At 37.5% G+C, this 15772-nt stretch overlaps 1 protein-coding gene across 1 annotated transcript in view; it reads right to left on the bottom strand.

Annotated features, from left to right (window-relative positions):
- Window positions 1-386: 386 nt before the first annotated feature.
- The window catches only part of LOC137384256 (heparan sulfate glucosamine 3-O-sulfotransferase 3B1-like), a 29157-nt gene continuing 13771 nt past the window's right edge, over window positions 387-15772 (bottom strand). Inside the window, exon 2 of the mRNA XM_068058016.1 lies at window positions 387-5584. Coding sequence (XP_067914117.1) covers window positions 4966-5584 — 619 coding nt within the window. The 3' untranslated portion in view covers window positions 387-4965. The remainder of the gene's footprint in view (window positions 5585-15772) is intronic.

Below are 15772 nucleotides of genomic sequence, written 5' to 3'. Positions count from 1 at the left end.
CTTCAAGATCCCAGAGACCAGAAAATATGTCAACCAACAGTACCACCCAATTTTCCCCTCCCCCTCAAAAATGTTGAAATCCTGAAGAAACATTGATGTACAAACAACAGTTAAGAAATGAAGTCAAATGAATAGTTTTGCAGTCGCACCCTTACAGTAAATACTAATCTGTTAATTATTTATTTAACTTCCAGACTCTAGCCAGTGTAAACATGCTTACCTCCAAAACCACTACTAAATTGTCCTTTGGCTGTAAGTCAACAGGTTTTGATGTACTTTTGATTTTTTTTTCCGAATCTTAACCCTTCAAGGTAATATTTTAGCACCAATAATAAAATAAAGCTGGATTTTAATTACTGTTTTTATTTTATTCAAAAATACCAGTAATTAAGAAAAAATTCTTTGGTTCAATACAGTTCTCCAATTTTACTTCAATAACATTTCAACATTAGGAATTAACATTGTTTTTAAAATACACAGGACGTTACACTTTGACAACTGAAATTCTTTAATATTTAAAGGATTGAGTGTATACTCCTAATTGGCAATTTTCCACATTAGGAGACACATAGCAAATATAAATAAGTAGATGTTCATACAAATGACAATTAGCAACTCCTGATTACCTAGATCAGGAAGAACCTGGCAATACTTATGACAGTTAGGCAATTGATAACATGTCAAAGAAAATCATGTGCTAGTAAAAGGAAATGTTTGTCTCTGTGTGCACTATCATAGACACTGAACATTACAAAGTAAACACTTTAACTAGAAATCTTTAGAGGGAGTCTCGCTATCTTAAATACTTTAAAAAATTACAGCTAACTTTACATATTATCTGGTTTCAATCAACCTCATGTACGGATAGGATCATTAAGCTTGAAGGGGTCACTGATCCAGACATTGCAAGGGATCTGAATTAATACTTGCACAAACATTCGTGGAGATACAATCAGTTAATCTCAGTAATTCCTCCAAGCTACAAATACATAGGAAAAAGAGGAAAAAGGCATGAAATGCTGCTAGACTTTATTTTTCACAATTATTAACCTTTTAAAGTTCTTCTAGTGTTGCTATCCAAGTTTCAAATAAAATTGTTAGTTATAGTGCATGATACAAAAATAAACAGCAACCAGTTTGTTCTAACTTGCTCAAAATCCATTAATTTTTAGTTAGCCATTTCTCAACTCTGAATAAACAATAATTCTACCTTTTATTGAGTTGAAGCATCTCACATCATTAAAACTGGCTTGTATTCCAGTGAATGCAGTGACAGAATCATAATCTCCTTGTAGCCTAACAGGTACTCAGTGTATAATAGCGTAATGTTTAGGAATGGGTTAAAAAGCCTAATCCTTTTTTAATAGGTCAACACCATCATCTCCCTTCTCAACACATCCATTATCCCCTTCTCTGTCTAGAAATTCATTCAATATTATTCTTAACCCATTTCTCATTTTACACCCCACTTGATTTCAAATGAGAGTATAGGATGGAAACTGGATTGGATCAGTTCTCCAACAGAGCATCTTGGGTTAAAATTATCCCTTAAGAGTGCAGCACTAATGGTTCAGTTCATATAACTTTACTTTTCCAGAGTACTGTGCAATTATATTGAAAGAACTGTGTATGATATTATGGTTAGTTGCTCTTTGAACTGGCAATCTCAATTCACCATGATCTTGGCAAACTGTTATATCAGTAATCATCACTAAACAATACAATTACATTAAAAAATTAAAAAGGAGAACTTTTATTGAGTTTTATTCACAAACTGACAATTTAAAAACTTTTGAATTTCTTTGGGGGAGTGGGGTGGGGGTGGTGGTGGTAGGGCAATTGGTAGGGTGATTGGTAAAAGGTGTAGATCAATTCAGTTCCAACAGAGCTGGTTTTGAAGTTATAACATTGACAAGTGGAATACAGAACATGCATCAGTGTAATCTTGAAGTAAATTGAGTGTCTTTCTAGCTGGATTTATTTAACTTTTTCTTCTTTGAAATGGAGGCAGCATACATCAAAATGTCAGAACAATAAAACCAATTGTCAAATAATGATACACTCCTTTTATCTGAAAGGTAAAGAGCTACCCAATTATTAAGGCTATGAACAAATATTTCATATTCAGAAAAAAGACCATCAATTTGGTAAAATATATTTTATTTGTTTCTTCATGATAAGAAACAGTATGCTTTTATTCAATATCCTAGAAAGAAACATTTTTATCTGTGTAAAATTAATTTTCTGTTGTACATACCACAAAATACTTGATTTACATTTTTTTTTTACACATTAACTATTCTAAAGTACAATATCAGAAGAAATTTGCTAATATCCGTACTTTTGAATGCAGGCTGAATAAAACTCAGCCACATATTTATTATTACAAACTGATAGCTAACCACCATTTCAAGGTATAAATTTACCCTTCGGAAGACAATGGATTGGATATGCTGTGATATTATGCACGGGCAGAACTAAACAGATGTGTAATTCATTTTCAATTGCAAAGCCGCTATAGAGCACTTTGCTGCAGCCTCAGTGCATTTGACATCATAGCATGTTACAGATAGCTTCCATTTTGTACAGGAACAATCGTTGTCACTGAAAGGTGGCATTTTGGACAAGATTTTCTGCTTTTAAAACTGAGAATGACTTTACTTTCAAAGGACCTCAATCTATGGGTTAAAACAGGATAGCATGCAAAGTGAGAATCTTAAAAATAAAAATAAAAAATAGATGTGAAAAATTGTGCTTTGTTCATTAACAAAAATTCTAACTAATCTTAATAGATCAGTGTGGTTGTAGGCTAAATAACAAATGTGAATGGAAGCTCACCTTTTTTAAAAAAAAAGATAAAGGCAGCATTTTGTTCATGGCACAACATAGAAAGGGGTTTGAACAACACTGTTGCAGATCTCATCATCATGGTCCTTGTGGTTTCAATTTCTTGCTCAGGGCCCAAACAAGGTACTGGGATTCAGTGAAGGTTTGAAAATAGCCAAGACCCAAAGGAACACACAATAAGTAATGTTTCTGTACAGGCTATCCTCCCAGTTTAAATTTTCCTACTTATGGAAAGTGCGAACACAATTTGAGCCAAAGTTCGAGCCTGAAAACAAACTTCTCTATTACCAGTTGCCAAAGTATTCTGTGTTGTTTTTCAATCACTTTCACAAGATTTCCAACCCTTTTACTGGCACAGATCAATATTTAGATCTGCACAAACTGCTTCAGGCAACAATAGGACATGTTTCATTTTAAGCTAACAGCATTAATTTTTCATCTTATTTCACAACTGTGTTACATTTTAGAATTCAATCAGCATTTTCACAAAAAGGAATTGAAACATCATGTTAACCACATAACTACCACATCCTGCAGTTGAGAGTGCCTGCAGAACGGGAACTGGCCAGTGAAAGGGCTGGACAAATGAATTTTAACAATAATCATACACAGTCATTTATGGTAGTCTCTCTGTTGGCCATTATCGAACGATCATTGCTATCTGCCTGCAAAAGGATCATCGGCATTAGGATTAAAGAGATGAGGAGAATTTTCAGTCTACAGGTCACAACCCAACTGATCATAACTAATAATATGAATATCTAAATACAACAGGGGAAATAAATGGATGCCTTTCTAAATTTAGCCTCACGATGGGGGAGGAAGGGTGGTTCTGGCATATTTAGAATCAGTTTGGAAATTTTCCTTTCCACAAACTACACAGAATGACAGGCTAATCTACAGTAATTCATGCCGTGAAATGAACAGAACATGGTCTTTGTGACCTTAAAAAGAGAAAACAAAGGACTCAAACAGCAAGATACTGGTAATTTTCTATTCATTAGAGGCCTTGAACACAGTTGCTACAACAAGTAATTTAAACAAGGTGTGACAATGGGTTGATTATTTTTCCCTTCTTGTTGTTGATCGGCAAACCAGGGCCGGGTTGAAGGTGGTGAAAGGTGTCAGGAGAGAAGCCAGACGTGTTCACGCTGCCAGGGGATATTCCCTGTGGCAAGAATGGCAGCAGCTCGGCTGCCCGCCAGCCTGAGCTGGGTGGCTAATTAAGCCTATTAATTGACCTATTGACGACCATTTTACTAGGCCACTGGCATTTTGCTGATGTCAAACAGTCCCCTGCCACATGGAGAGTTTGTCAGCAGCATCAAGGTGGCCTCCCAGAGACTACCTAGGTGGGGGTGGGTGCAGGGGCCTTCCTTTTTGGAGGTCCATGGTCTGAGGATGTGCCCCCCTTCCTTCCCCACTGTTGGCAATGGTTGCTCCCATGTTCCAGACGCCGCTGCTGGAAGGTAAACCCCATCTTCAATTGCAGATGGTGCTGCCCAGGCTGCAGATCTGCCAGCCCTCTGTTTGGATTGACAGTGTGGAGAGCCAGCCTGCCATCCTTAATTGGACAGTGGGCAGGCAGCCTCCTAATTGGCTGCTGCCGTAAAACTGCCGCTGCGATCCGGCTATCCGCCCATGCGGGCTTGGGACCCGCATTTGGTCCTGGCGTCAGGACTCCCCCTGTGCCGGTAAAATCCCGGGCAAGATTTTATGTTCAACAGCTATGTGCAGTTTCTGCACTGACTTACTTTTTGCTTTCTTGTTTGACTTTTACAGCAAGAGCTTTCTGCATGAAGCCAATGTAGACAGGCAAGGAATCAAATGCCCAACTGTTAGACCTTATGAACACTGAATACCCGTAACAAAAAGTTGTGCTTTTGGATATTAAATCTTAATAGATGAATGACAGCACCAATGAGCAATGCAATTAAAAACTGTGGAATGTTAGAAGATATGGGCTGGTCTATATACAGTGTGGTTAGGCAGCTTAGTGAATTAATTGCTTAAGAATTAAAAATAAATTATTATAAAATAGATTTCTGTACAAGTTACATATATATATAGCAATAAATTCACATGTCTTTATCGTAATTACATGAGGTTAAATTGAGCTTAGTCCCAGCCAAAGTTCTGTCCCGTCATTTGGTAAAATTTCATGTTGAAAGGCCGGTAGAAGTCTCTCAACCTCTGAACCACCTCTGGGTCAATGTTGGGATGGGTTCGGCCTTTTGTTTTGCCCAGGCAATGGGGCTTGCTGCTGCCCTCTGGCTTCTTCAAGCAGGGGAAGCCCTTGGTCTTGTTGAAATAGAAATGTTTATCTGTGATGATCCTCTTCAGACCCAGAAAGTCTTGTACCTTGCCTAGTTCTCCTGCTGGGTCACTGATCAGCCTCTCTCCACTCACAAACAGAATCTGGTGCATTGGGAAGTACTGTAGCCAATTCTCCAGGTGCTTAGCATAGATGCCAATCTGAATAGCACTCCATGAGGTGTCAATCAGGCCTGTAGTCCTGTTTTTGAAGGTCAAACTCTCAAAGCTGGGGATATCGGGCTTTTTCGAGAGAGTTTGCGTGTAGTCAGAAATAGCCCGAGTGACAGGGTCCCGAACCACCACTATTAGCTTGGCATCCTTGGACATTGCATAGATTCGGGCAGCTGCCTCCTTGGTAACAAAGTAACTGGGAGTTTTCTCCATGGTGATTTGTCCATCCAGTGTTTTAGGCATCAAATCCCTGAGTAAAAAGAAACATATTTTGATGAAGAAAACCATCTGAGGAATAAGGCCAGAAGTAAAGAAGATAGCCATAAAACCATCAGAAAAAGTATGCAAATGTAATCATGTAGAATATATATAGTGCTGTCTATACCCCTGAAAAGACAGCCTATAACAACCTGGTGAGTTGACAATTGATACTTATTGACCTCAAAAATTTAATTTGCTTGTGTCTCAATGGAAACAAAACAAAATTGGGATAACAGCCACACATTAAGCACAAGTGAAAGTGATTCTTGGCTAAATTGGGGAGGGGGGTAGGCAAAGAGTAGATGGGACATATATAACTTCCAACAACTTGCATGTAGACTTCTATAGCACTGTTAAAGTAACAAAACGTCCCAAGATGCCCAATGCAAAGTTCCTGCAATGCCACATAGTTAATATGGTAAAAAGTTGTTCGGAGTTTACTGGATTGTCGGAATGCCCTTGATTCTGAAACTGCCTCGTATTATTGAAAGATGCAAGCACTTGTTAAAACAAGACCACCATCTGGCATTCAACATTGAAATAACCGTGATAGTCACAATCAATAGCCATTGAAGTGGTTCAACACAAAAAAGTGATTTAAATAATTATGGTTCCCTCAAACTGTTTTCAATGTTCAGATTGCTGTAAATTCCTTTCCCACCCAAAAATGAAGCTTGAATGTTCTGACAATGAACCCTATAACATTGTGAATTTTAAAACAGGTTCCTGGAATATACCTGCCAAAACTGTTCAAATGTATGCTATGAATATAGTCTCTACTGGCATTTTATACACACTGCCCACCCATTGAGAGGATGGATTTGAATAAAATAATTGCTAATAATTCTTTTCTTGGACAATTGTAAAACAAACAAGCCATTTTTATTAAAATAAATAAGCTTCAACTTACAGAAATGTTATGCTGCACAGAATAAGAGACCCTGTTTATTCATGTTAAATGTATCACTGCTGAAAGTTTTGGATCTTCCTGTGAGATTATACACAAGTGATTATAAAGATGAGTCAAGCATTGTCCTACATGTGTATGGTACATGAGCATCAGTCTCAGCTGGAGCAATAACCTGCACGGTCATCTCAGTTGCAACACTAACCTGTACAGTTAACATGATTAGTGGTAGTCAACTGAGCTGTGAACAATATAACAAACCAATTAAATCATAAGCCATGGCAACATTTTTAATAAGCTACTTGCTGCAATTCAACAGTCTCATGGCCGCTGAGAAGGACAATGTCGTCAATCTAAGTTTCCCTCCAAGTCACACTTGACCTGGACACATACACCTGGAATGTCCACAGGGGTTCTCTGGTGGTAAATCACTGGAACCTCCCAGAGTAATGACATAAGCAGCATTTAACACCAGGATTTCCACCAATCTTCCACCAAAATTACACCAGGAGAACTGCATGGAAATTTAAGGCTGTACTGCCATTCATTCATTATTTCTAGGTCAAAACCCTACAGTTCCTTACCTAAAACTTTCATGTGAACACCATCAGTACAAGGACCGCAGCAGTTCAAGGAGAAGGCCCACCACAACCTTCTCAGGGCAACTAGTGATGGGCAATAATTTTGGCACACATCATGACATCCTGATTCCGTGAAGTTCTGATGCTGTAAAGTGCATTTGGATCAGAATTTTTATCAATTGGAAAGGTGATTGAAATACAGTTATGCTGAATTTGTAAATTTCTTGCAAGTGAACTTCAGCAAATTGTCAAATGCCCAGGATTCAATTCTTTAGTCTGATACAACTCAGAGTAAGTTGACACCATTCCAGTCATATCAAAAAATAATTTGCATCAAAACCCAAATTATTGGAATTAAACAATAGCAATGAAGCAGCAAAATGGCAATTTGGCACTCAATAAAATGTAATCGTCAGAATTTGAATTAAACAACCTTGAATTAAGAGGAGTTTACTGTACTTCTTTCTCGCCCAAATTTATAAAACTATCTCCAGGTGCTTCATACTATTAATTACATAGAGTGCAACCACTCAATTTGTGTTCCAATACAATAATTATGCTCATTCTATTGCTCGATTTACATTGCCTTTGTTATCTTCCTAAGAATTATATTTAGGGATCACACATAGATTAGTATCTTCCAAGAAAAATTGATAATTTAGTGAAGATTTCTTTAGGAAAGAACCAACAGCTTTTTTACTAATATCTGTAGAAATCTGTCTTATTCAAAGAACAGTTTGACTTGCTTTGCTCTTTAACTCAGTACTTGGAATCACTCCACATTAAGGCACATAGTTTGGGAGAAATAAAATGCAAAGTTCAAGATGCAATATAAAATGAGCAGTAAGTCATGGATCTTTAAATATGAGGGAATGGGAAAAAAGACAGACAAAATTTATCAATAGCAAGTGGCCATTTTAAACACCAATCCCAGATCTAAACTAGAGGTTTTGTCTGCATAGAGAGACTCTATGCTAATCTGCTAATGTTTCTCAAGGAACATTCACTGATTATAGTCAACAGGAGAGTAGGGGATTTATAAATGTTTCTTTTTTTTAAATTCAGCTGTAACAAGTCCTCCACTGTGGCAGGAATGTAGTGCACCTTCTGCCTGAATGTTCTGGCTTCCTCAGATTAAAGAAAAAGCTAACCAGTGAGTTAATGTAAAAAAAACTGTCTAGCTTGACAGATTGTAGTACTTCTAGGGACAAAGTTAGAAAGAAGCAGCTGGAGTTCAGTAAGCTTATTTCCATGAGTCAGTCAATCATATTTTACATCCTTAGAAATTTTGATTGGTAGTAAATGTAATTCTTAACATATTGTATTAAGATAGCTGAACTTTAGCAAACAGTGAATCACTAAGAAATGTTTTACTTGGAAAATATTTCAATGAACTGCAGAAAAAATTGTAAAATCTTTGTATCATGGTCCACTTAGTTCAGTGATTCAGTCTGAACTATAATAGACATTGTGTACAAATATTAAATTTGTAGAAATTTATGGAATAATTGTAGTGTTCAAACTATCATTTAAAAAAAAATTGTGGGACATTTTGTGCAAACAGGAATAAAGAGGAAGTGTTTGGTAAATTAGTGCTTAAGATCAGGAGGCATTGAATATTTTCCCCATCAACTTTGAAAAATACCTAAATTGACAAACACTAAAAAGAATCATTTTTTGTTTTGAACACCGATATCTCAGGTCACAACTAGTCTATATAAGAACATTCATTATTCTTTCTCAAAACACTGTGATTGTCTATTTAAAGTATTGAAATTTAGATTCAGAGTTCTGCATTAAAACAAATTTACTAATCTCTTTTAATGTTTCATCTCCAACCCTACTAATTCAGTATGTCTATATTTCATGTAAGATACCTTTGGACATCTAAGGGAGTGTTTTAATGCTGAAGACTTGCTTGAACAGGAAGGGGTTTGTCGAAATATAATACTTAATTCACAGCCCTCTTACACAATCATAGTATCAGTCCCCTAGTATGTCACTTCCCTTGTTGGCCAGTAATGCAACCCAATTCACATTGTCGTGAAGGAGTTTCAGTTTTGCATCAAATTTGTGACATAATTCAGATGTGAATTCACCCAAATCAAATTTAGACAGAGAGTGTAAGACCACCAGGACATTGCACTGGGTGCAGTATAATCCCAAGCACTGCACAGCAAAGTTTCAGAAGCACTTCTGTGATATTAAAATTGAACTGGCATTTTAGTACCTTATTATGATATGCAATTGCCAGCATAACTTGGGCCTTCTGGCTCAGTATGACACTAAGCAGTTATCATAAATTAAGAATAAATTATGTAAGGATAATTATAACCTTTGTTATTTTCGTGAAGTTTAACAATCTGACCAAGATTGAATTCTGAAAAGCAGCAGGATGCAACAGTGACCACATCAACAAAAATACAGGAATATTCACGTGCCATCTGCAGCCAACAAATATATTCATTGCTTCAGCATAATATTCCTAAGCATAGCACAACCAGAGAAGGTACTTTGTTTACAGTTGACTCATCAATAAACTGTAAAACTATTTTATATGGCTTCCAGTACAATATTACAAAAGTACATGTCCTATTCCGTGCACAGAGCATGAAGTATCATCTCACATTACCCTGTTATTTGGAAGTAAATGTTCACTTACACTGGAAGCATGAGTTCTGGTAATGGCTTTAACGTTACAAAAATTATCCTGCTATAAATTTGGGTAGGATTCATTTGAAGCACAATAGCCATTTGGATTTAACGTTTTGAAAGGAACAAAGTGAACAGCTACATCAACAAACAGTAAATGATTGCACAAAATATAGGAACATGTATAGTCAGTAATATGCTTGATTGTGATTGCAATGGTTTGAAGGCAACAAAAGACTAAGAAGCCTGATTCACCATTAGATGAAAAGGGAGACTGGATTGATATGATTTATAAGGTATAGGTATTCAGAGATTTCATCAGCAAACAGATGTTCTTTCACATTACTTCAGTCCTGCTTTCAAGTCTTTTGTTTTTTCCATTTACTTTTCAACTCCAGCAGACAAAGCTGGAAGATCTAATACAGGAAGCAAGCAGCAGACCTCACTAGCATCTTTTATTCTGGAATAGTATACCTGGTTTTATCAACAATTGCTAGACAGAGGAGCCTCATCCTATACGTTATAAGTGTCAAGCACCATTCAGAATTTTAAAAAGATGCACTAATGCTTTGAAGATGCCTAAACCAACCAAACATCAAAAGACAATCTTCAAGATCCATGTCAAGCAAAGGTTCATTTAACTAAAGTGGGTGCCTAAAGCAAAACATGTTTCTCTAAGCATAAACTCGTGATTACAGTTAAAGTTATGATCTATGCTTTTGCAGCCAAGCCATTTCATTGGACGTCTCAATGTCAAAAACATCAAAAAGGGAAAGAGTAGAATTCTTAACTCAAGCTAACTTTGGGCTTGATTCAAGTCAGTGCTCAGCCATTTTCATTTGCTGCAAACCATTAAAAATTAATCAGGTATAATACATAATGAATCAAAGAGCACGCTGTAATCAGCACCTAGCTTTCATAAAACAGAGGAAAGGCCCAAAGATTCCAATGCATATACTATATGTGTGATGCAAACTTTTTTAACATGGTTTTGATGTAAATGTGTCAGGTATTGGCAAAGCAATGATGTCATTGCAACATTGATTGTGGTATACAGTTAACTGGGAATAAAGATCCAAGTCTCCTGAAAGACATTTTACCCTAATCTTTTCCTAAAAAGATCCTCTATTTTATCTCAAGTCATGTTGGTTCAACCAATACCCAAGCAAAATCCTAGCTTCCACTTACCAAACTAACATGTTAAAGCCTGCTTCATCTAGACTCTTTTTTTTTTACCCTAATCCTTGAAATCATTTAAAACATTATACCATCAATGTATAAGAATATTACTGGCCTCTCTAGACCAATAAAACAGGACCACTGTTTTTCCAATTATGTTTGTCACCTTTCTGTAAAAGGTATTATTAAAAAAACATTAACTTATGAGGTGTGCCACTTAATGAATTTACAACACCATTTTGCTTTACATCAAATGAGTCATGAGGAATGACTCTGCTCTTCCACTGCCTTAGAACATAGCTGCCCTGGACACCCAGATAGAAAAATTGAACTTTTGAATTAAACTAAATGCTTGTTAACAGTAAACTAGCTCCATTAAACTATGTTCCAAATACCTGACGTTAAATGGAGGATAACAGGGAGATTTCTCTTGCTTACATATGGTTTGTATTGGAAGTGTTAATGTATAAGTGATCTGTCACATGGTTGCCAAATCAGAAACTCTCCAATCATAAGGCATGGGTTATATAAAGCAAATAGAGCATGTCAAAGCTTGTTCTGTAAAGAATCTGCAATAGATGAATATCTTGTGATGAACTACTGTATAAATTCAATTAAGGCAGATTAGCCTTTCTAGATCCTGGCATAGTCTACTTGTACAGTCCTGCCAAACCTAGGAACACCTGTGCTTTTCAATTATATACTTTGATATTGTGTAAGTGCATTAAACTACACATGCACAGTACTTCCCCAGTTGATCACAAAGCAGAAGAATTCTAGAGGTGCAGTAGCTTTAGGAACCCATAAATTCATGGTTCGACATGGTCTACACTTAAAATGTTAAAACCACAGCACATTCCCTCTCTTTTAATAAAGGGCTCCATTAATTAGTTTCTCGGTTGCAATGAGGCTTGACTGGCATGGCAGCATCACGTAAACAGAAGAGGACTATTGTGAGAACCTTGCATGGCGACACTCTCTCAAGAGTGGAGACATACCTGGTCTCCATGGTGTGAGTGCGCTGATTTGGTGCCAAGCATGGTGGGGAAACATCTGGCACACACCTCTGCCCCACCACTCTGACTCAGTGCTCTAGTACATTGTGCCATGCACAGATTGATTAATTTACTGCCCATTTCTTGGAAAGCAAGTAAGTTGCTAGATTCCATCCAATAAACAAGAGTGAGCACAATGAGCTGACATTTTTCTATTCAAAAATGAAGTAAAATGTAATTCCTTAAAATTTCAAGAGATTCCAATAAGAATTACTCTTCACTAGGTTGATGATTTACTGACAGTTTTGCAAAGCCTTTGAAGGATTCTAGAAACTAAGTAGTATTTATTGAGATCTAAAAATGTTAAAAGCAGTCATGTGAACTATTGTCTGCTTATTGATGTAAACAGCTGTATTTTAAGCATTGACAGGCCATTTTCTCAAGTCAGTGTGTTTAATTGAAAGTTTTAAGGGATTTTTAGGTCAATGCATTGAGGGAGGGCTCTGTCACAATCTACAATTCATGACTTGTGTTATGACCAGGTGAGAAAGAGGTGTAGGGTTCCCGCTCAGCCTTCACTTGGTCTTACCGTAACAGGTTTTAATTTTAAACACATTGTGTTTTAAGCTCCCCCTTGGTGAATCCTTGTTCACTGCTTTCCAATTATAAGGCAAAGAAACCAGCACAAGCAGGCTTTCTTAGGTTTAAAGAAGAAAAGTTGAAATTTATTAAACTTAAACTCTAATTCGGTTAATGCCTATGGATACACGACACACCCATGCAAGCATGCATACAATATACACACATGCAAATAGACAGAAAAGAGAAGAAAAATAAAGCGGAAAGATTTGAGGCAATATCTGAAGAGTTGTTGTTATGGTTCTTCGAGCTCACTATAGAGTCCTTGATTGTAGGTAGATCTTGCTTTTCGTTGCTCTTAAACCTTGTTCGCTGTAGGAGATTTTTCTTTCTTGGGGTTCATGTGTCTTCAGTGGATTCAGAGGCTTGTGAGAAAGAGATGGGAGTGGACAGGAGAGATGTTCTCAATCCAGGAGCAAACAGCTTTCTGCCCAAACTGTTTGTAGAAATGCAAAAAAACTCAGGTTGCCCAGCAGGTTAGTCATGTGATGAGCTGGTTTGACCATGTCCGCTTGTGTATTTGGCCATCTTAGCAGTCAACCTGGAATGCGAACTCCCCCACCTTCAATGTCTGGTGATCACAAGTCCATTGTGGGTTGAATGTCAGGGAATGGCTGCTTTGTCCTTCCAAACACCATCTGTTAATATGCAAATGTCTTTTCCAGCCCCAGATGATCTGTTCAACAAGTCCTCCCCTCACTCCAGTAACAGCTTAAAATCAATGTTCATGGCAAAATTAATGTGCCTCATACTTGGCAGGTGGGGACCTAGCATGACACTTGTAATAGAGTTCAAAAATTGAATACTCCATTCACTGGAGCATTCTACTTTCCCAAAGTAATAAGCCTCGCAGTATTTCATAGCATGATTTGAACTCACTGAAGCATTCGTAAGGGGAATATCACACTAGTGTTGTCCATTCTTGCCCAGGCTGTGAGGTGGAGTGCTGTAACCTTCCTAAGGGAAAGGAAGAGGAAATAACTGCTTTGGGAGTCTCGTGCTGTGTGAAGGGTGCTGACAGAGACACCTATTGTACAAACAAGTCTCTCCTCTCACCATCCCCCTACTGAAGAATGCAATGTTGTAAGGAGCTTCACACAAAGGGAAATTGGGCTGAAATAACAATTAAGGATATTCCTTTGTTCAAGAATCTTAAGGAAAATGTAGGCACAGTATAAAATGGTGTTCACTGGTAAATACTCTATCTACTTTCAAAATAAAATCAGCAAATGGAGGGAAATTGTAGTCCAGACCATTCGTTACTGCAACCAAAAGGCTGTGTATGTGTGTTAATTGGCAATGCCCACTTAGCACTGACTTTTAAAGGTGAGGTGATTAATCTATTTATCTTGGTTGTTTGCCAGAGGTGTTAGTAACCTGTTACTGACCCATCTTATCACTGAGGAAAAACAGGAGCATATCAAAGTAACAGCAGTTTGTGGCCTCAGTCAGAACACTCTTTAAAAAAAGGTTACATTTATAGCACCTGGTAAGTCTTTCAGCAGGTGTGCCTTACTCACCTCAGGAGGCTATGATGTGCTGGTCACGCTACACTTTTGGGAACAGCGCTCAATTTTGACATTTTTTGAAATTCTATCTGCTAAAGCACAAGCTAGCTGCTCCTAACTATGTGGCAAGCAGTGCAGTGTGGCACCTCGTCACTTCTGTCACATGGAGTTGGCTGCAAGTGCTTCTGCCTTCTAAAATGCATACTTCATCAAACTGTGCTGTGCGTGAACTCATCATGTTATTGTGTGAATGTGTGAGTCATTCCATAATAAACTGCACACTTTTTAACAAAAGAACACGATCTCTTAGTCAATTTCAATAAATCTACTGTTTCCCAAACAGCTTGATTTGATATATTTTCTGAAAATTAATTTCAGAAGTAATTGATTGACACCCCCCGTCTTCCAATTTAAAAGGTATTATCACCAGCTTCTCTCCAAAGAATGTTATACAGCAAATGTCAAGTAATCAACTGAAGTGAAAAAATTCACAATGTAAAATAATTTCTACTACATGCTTAGCAACTTTTAACAGCATTCTGCTCAAATGAATAGCACATAGTTCAGCTGCCACTTGGTTCCAATACACAGTGGAATGACACTAACTCTGTCCAGACTTGGCAAAGAACAAAATGCTGGCTTGTTGGCTTTCAATTAACACAACTTACATCATAGAGTGCGTACCCCATAATTCATCACATAATGCCATGTGTGGCATAACCTCATTGTTGCCTGATGCATTATCTGTCCTTGGCGTCCTTTAGTATTTTAAATGGCCATGTACCAGTACAATCAGCTCAAAATAGGAATTCCAACTCGTTCATCCAGAGCAGAACTTGACACCATTCTGGAGCTTGGGCACCAAATGCTAGGATTGCATTACAAGGTTGAGCAGAATCATTTGTGGCTATTCACACAGGTATCTCCTTTGCAATCTTATATTTACTGTTTCACTATTGGTCAAAAGCTACTAACTGGATCCATATTGTTCTTCTATCAATAACTAATCAGAACTATACAGACCAAGGCACTGACTACAATCCATTTCATGTCTTGAAAGCCTCCTTAATATTGTAACTGTTCTTAGTTTTCATGGTAGCTGCTAGCTGTAACTAACAGTTGGGAGTGGTGAATCTCAGGATACCATTTCCATTTATGGCCCATTGATACTTTGGGTGCCATGCTTTTGGAACTGCAGCCATATGCATTCATAATGAATTCTGAACAGTCACATTCAAACTTCTTCCTGCTGTATTATATGATCATAAAAATAGTCAAAGTATTTTTATCATCCAACATCAGAGAGCTAATTATCTCCTTTCAGACATTACAGATGCTGTGCCACAGAAGGTTTCAGCTTTCTTGAGCCAAGCCTGGATTATTTTAGGAAGGAAAGGTCTGGAGAATTCAATCCAGAAGATTGAAGTAAACCATATTAGCAAATACACACACAGAGCAAGGGAGCTTTGTCCCTTTACTCTTTATACGATGTACCCAGCTACACCCCAAATTGTGTCCAGGGTGCCCAGCCGAAACATGTGTTAGGCACCTTGAATATACAAAACAGCAGGCCAAGTGCCCACTTAAGACCCCATTCTAAATTAGTCATTAACTTGGCAGAGCATGCACCACCTTTAAAGCAGATTAACCAGTCTTCTTTAAAAGGGACTGCTGGAGGCCTCCCTCCGAAAGATATGAAAAAATGTTATTCTTTGG

This window comes from Heterodontus francisci, chromosome 26, assembly GCF_036365525.1.
Source record: "Heterodontus francisci isolate sHetFra1 chromosome 26, sHetFra1.hap1, whole genome shotgun sequence".
Lineage (NCBI taxonomy): Eukaryota > Metazoa > Chordata > Chondrichthyes > Heterodontiformes > Heterodontidae > Heterodontus > Heterodontus francisci.
Note: the sequence above shows the minus strand (reverse complement) of the source record. Positions and strands in the feature narration are given on the sequence as shown.